Source organism: Brachypodium distachyon, chromosome 2 (assembly GCF_000005505.3).
Source record: "Brachypodium distachyon strain Bd21 chromosome 2, Brachypodium_distachyon_v3.0, whole genome shotgun sequence".
In the NCBI taxonomy this organism is placed as follows: Eukaryota; Viridiplantae; Streptophyta; class Magnoliopsida; order Poales; family Poaceae; genus Brachypodium; species Brachypodium distachyon.
The window spans coordinates 43,103,524-43,107,907 of NC_016132.3; the positions used below are offsets into that span (position 1 = coordinate 43,103,524).

The 4,384-nt window shown below is 47.9% G+C and overlaps 1 protein-coding gene across 1 annotated transcript; it reads right to left on the reverse strand.

The window, feature by feature from the left end:
- Window positions 1–250: 250 nt before the first annotated feature.
- Window positions 251–1,488, reverse strand: LOC112270754. Its single transcript, XM_024458845.1, has 6 exons — window positions 1,443–1,488; window positions 1,137–1,356; window positions 844–1,044; window positions 585–758; window positions 337–507; window positions 251–277 (listed from the first exon to the last, which is right to left on the reverse strand). Coding segments are annotated over exons 1-6 (795 nt in total). The 5' UTR covers window positions 1,445–1,488.
- Window positions 1,489–4,384: the final 2,896 nt, after the last annotated feature.

Genomic DNA, 4,384 nt, shown 5'->3' on the forward strand with positions numbered 1-4,384 from the left:
CTCCATCTGAGACTGCACCTGAGCTGCCACCATACTCTCCACCTCCTGCAATGCCATTACAAGTTCATTATCGTTACAATGAAATGAGAAAAGACACGAGCTGGTGAATGAAGAACAACTAACCTGCTGTGAGAACTGCCGTGCACCTGGACGACTGCGTATACTAGCACTCGAGCTCGTGGAAGTAGCCTTCAGGTGAGGTAGGCTGGGAATGGTGCTCGGATCAATGGTTCCGTTCCCGAAGACCAGCCTACCATGCTTCATGCCTCCTCCCGCCCTTACGACCACTTCCACATCCAGGTCGTGCTGGCTAGGATCAGCCCCGAGGCCGTGCACCTGCTCAAACACCTCCGCGTAGCCTGTGACCTTGGCATGGTCAGCCGGGGTGGCGTAGGCTTCGGGCGGGGCGTTCGCACTGTACTCCGACACGGTGCTCGCCTTTCCCCTGAGGGCACAGTCAACGGCCGTGAAATTGGCGAGGCGTGCTTTAGCCGGATGAGCTTTCGCCTGAAACAACAAGCAACAACAAGATAGTTAGGGGTGAGGCTCGCACATGAAGATCTTTTTGGGAGAAAAACACATACATAGTTGTTGATGTAGTCCTGCAGGTTCACGCTCCCTTGATGGTGCATTCCGCTTGGGTTTGCCAGCCTCCTCTCCCTAAGGAGCCCGTGAGTCTCCACGTACTCCGGGCTGCACCACGAGTCCACCAGTGCCTTCCAGGCATTTAAGTGCGAGACGCACCAGTGCGGAGGAACCTAAATGAACAAGTACAAGCCCAAACACAAAGAAGTTAAGCGTTAGCCCTTATTAAGCAAGGAAATGCACTTTATTTAACATTACCTGCATGTACTGTTCGTGCTCGAGATGTGTCACGATATATTGTGCCTTGTCCAATTTCTCTTTCTTCACTTCGGCATAGTACTTCCTCACGGCGTAGACACGCGCGTGATAGAACATCTCAGACAATGCCTTCTTCACACTTGCCTCAAAGTGCCGTGCAATTGTTGCATCATCAATGCCTTCCGCCAGCTTGAAGAACCGCTGCAATTAGACAAAACGGATCCATTCATGAGTTATATATTTTGCATTACAATTGTTTTGACTAATGTATGCATTGCGCGAAGGCGACTAACCCAAAATTTGCCCTTCACCCGCTCGGCTTTGTTCGCATACACCACATTCTCTCTATCTTGAAAGTCCGGTTGGGCCACGTAGTGTGCCCATGTCCGGGCTACCTCTGGCTCCTCTTTTCCTTCAAGAAGAACCATGCCAAGGAAGTGGTCCTTGAGGAAGACCGAAAGCACAGCCTTGGGTTGCATCGTAAAACACCCGGGTGCAACAACCACCCAGCCCCTGCACAAGGATAAGACAAGTCAATTGCAATTAATAAATGAAACAACAATTTGATGTAAACTGAATTATAGGATCAAGAAAGGTACATCTTGGCTGTTTGACGAATGACCGGCTTCTCAGCTTCACAAGAGGGCCGCTTGGTGGGGAGACGAGTAGGACCACGCTGGTACACTTTGTCTATACCAGAGCTGGAGGCAGTCCCCGCCGAGGCTCCCGCGGAGGTACCAACAGAGTGATCCTGCAGCTAGTCCTCACCAAAGTCCCCCGCCTCCATCTCCATCTCCCTCACCTCCTCCTGAATCTCCTCTTCCCTGTCATCCTCAGGATCGTACAGTGGATCGAGTGGCGGCGGAGAGGGAGAGGGCTCCCTCCTGGCTTTGCCCTTTGCTTTACGTGCAACGGTCTTCTTGGGGGTTCTTGCCTTCACTTTAGGCGGAGGGTATAGCTCTTCGACACGCCTCTGAGAGGTACTACGCCCGCCCACCAGGGTTCAATCACCTGCCATGAGGAAAAGTGAACAAGTTAGTACAGATTATACAAGTAGATGTAAATAAATGAAACAACAACTTGATGTAAACAAATGAAACAACTTGATGTACAATACAAGTAAAATTGAGATTCAACGAACTAACTAATTAAGTAGGACGGATTATACAAGTAGATGTAAACAAATGAAACAACATCTTGATGTAAATAGAAGAAACACCAACTAAATGTAAACAAATGAAACAACTTCATGTACAATACAGTAAAGTTGGGATTCAATGAACTAACTAATTAAGTAGGACGGATTACAACTTGATGTAAACAAAAGAAACAACTAAGTATGGGCATGTGGATTGTAGTCTTCGTCATCGGGATCAACTAGAAGAGCCGCATCAAGATCACTCTCAACATCACTATCAACATTGGCCTGTTCCTCATTGTCGTCGTCACCATCACCATCAACCTCGTCACCTTCACCGTCCTTGTCTACTACCGTGCCCAGAGAATCGGTATACCGTACCACGAAATCACTTGTGTCCCCACCAGCTTCTTGGAAAAACTCATCGCCAGGCTCTCGTTGCGGCAGATAATCTTGGTCGTTCGGTTCTGGTAGTTTACCATGTGGCTGCACATGGTACACAACATCCAAACCCTGAAGGTGAGCCACTTTAGTGTACGGGTATGGGAGGAAATAAACTTGTGTGGCTTGTTGAGTCACAATACATACATCCTCGCATTCGAAGACACTGCTCGTTTTACTTCGACTAGGCCAATTGTGTCATCCTTGTTAACGTGTTTCGGATCGATCCAACTTCATTTGAATACAACGAGCTTTGGAGGTTTGGGGCCGCGGTATTCTAGTTCGTATATCTCCTCAACCCTTCCGTAGAAGTCATCTCCACTGTATTCTAACACCCCGAAATTTGTTGAGGTTCGATTGGGCCGACTGAGCTCGTACCCTGTTGTATGGAATCGATATCCATTGACGTCGTAGGATTTGAATGAACCGACCTTGACATCAAAACCATTGGCAATTTGTCTCAATTGGGAGCTCATAGACGCATCTTTGTTAGCCTACAGGTTTAAGCAGAAAAGCATCATCTATTAGTCGCACGCAAGGCCTTTAGGTGTTGAAACAACTAGGAGCTAAGAAAGAAAGTACTTGATTTTGGAACCACTCAATGAAACCGGATCCGGGACCATTTGGACCATCTCTAAGAAGGGCATCATGCTCTAGAGGATGGGGTTTTCTTATTCGCTTCCAGTTGAGTTGAGTGAATGTGCTGACACAATGAGAATAAGATGAGTTAGAGACAAACTTGTGATCAATTGCAAAGAGGAATTATTTACTGGGCACTTACTTGATGTACGGCTGGACTTCGTCGAGGTTGTTCAAGATATATAACGTAAGGGATCGCCACTCTTGGTAGGACAGGGTGACTGTTTTCTCGGCTTTAGAGTTCCAAGTTGCCCTCTGAATAGGCTCAGCTTGGACTCATCTCCAGGGTTGCCAAGATTGTAGCGGGAGACTGGATTATGCAGCGTGGCAATATCGGAGCTATAGTAACTCGTCGTTGCGTTTGACACTTCCTCGAGACGGCTTGCCTCCCATATGCATGCTTCAACTTTAGCTTTGTTTTTTACTTTAGCTCGAAGGGTCTTCATAAGTCTCTCGACGGCATACATCCAACGATGCTGCACAGGGCCCCACATCCGTGCCTCGTACGGGAGGTGGATAATTAGATGTTGCATCGTCACGAACATGCCCGGCGGAAAGATCCTCTCTAGGTTGCATAGCGACACGGGGACTTGTTTTTCCATTTCTTCTAGCAAGGTGGGGGATAGTTCTTTAGCACAAAGCCGGCGGAAGAAATTGCTCAACTCTGCCAACACCCGCCAAATATCCTCCGACACATAGCCTCGAACCATCACCGGTAGCAAACGCTCAAGCCATATGTGATAGTCATGACTCTTGAGGCCGTTGATTCGCATGGTGCCAATATTAACTCTCCTCTTTAGATTAGCTGCATACCCATCAGGAAACTTCAACTCTTTGAACCACAGGAGTACTTCCATCTTTTGGTCTCTGTCGAGAGCGAATGGGGCCTTTGGCCTGATGTCTGACCTGCCTGGCACCTTTTTAATGCTTAGCTGTGGTCTATCTCAAAGTTCTTCTTGATCTTTTCTAGCCTTCGGATTATCTTTCGTCTTGTCAATAATGTTGAGAATTGTGTTGAAAAGGGCTTCGGCGACATTTTTTTCGGTGTGCATCACATCAATACAATGTGGAAGAATAATGTCTTTGAAGTAGGGGAGCTCCCAGAAGCATGACTTGTGAGTCCAGTTGTGTGTATTTCCATACCCCAGGAACTTGTCAGGTTGTGTCGGGTCGGGCACAAGAGCATCCAGCTCAGCAAGAAGCTCAGAACCGGTGCGATAACGGGGTGGACCCTCTTCGACGACCACACCTTTCCTGAAGTTCTTCTTGTCTTGTCTAAACGGATGGTTAGGCGGGAGGAATCGCCTGTGCAAATCGAAGCAA

Bases quoted from the DNA above. Each gene is read 5' to 3' on its own strand.
- LOC112270754 (XM_024458845.1), bottom strand. The intron at 508-584 runs GTATGTGTTTTT...TTGTTGTTTCAG, and splicing joins AGGACTACATCAACAACTAT to GCGAAAGCTCATCCGGCTAA. The intron at 278-336 runs GTGCACGGCCTC...AGTGGTCGTAAG, and splicing joins ACGCGGAGGTGTTTGAGCAG to GGCGGGAGGAGGCATGAAGC.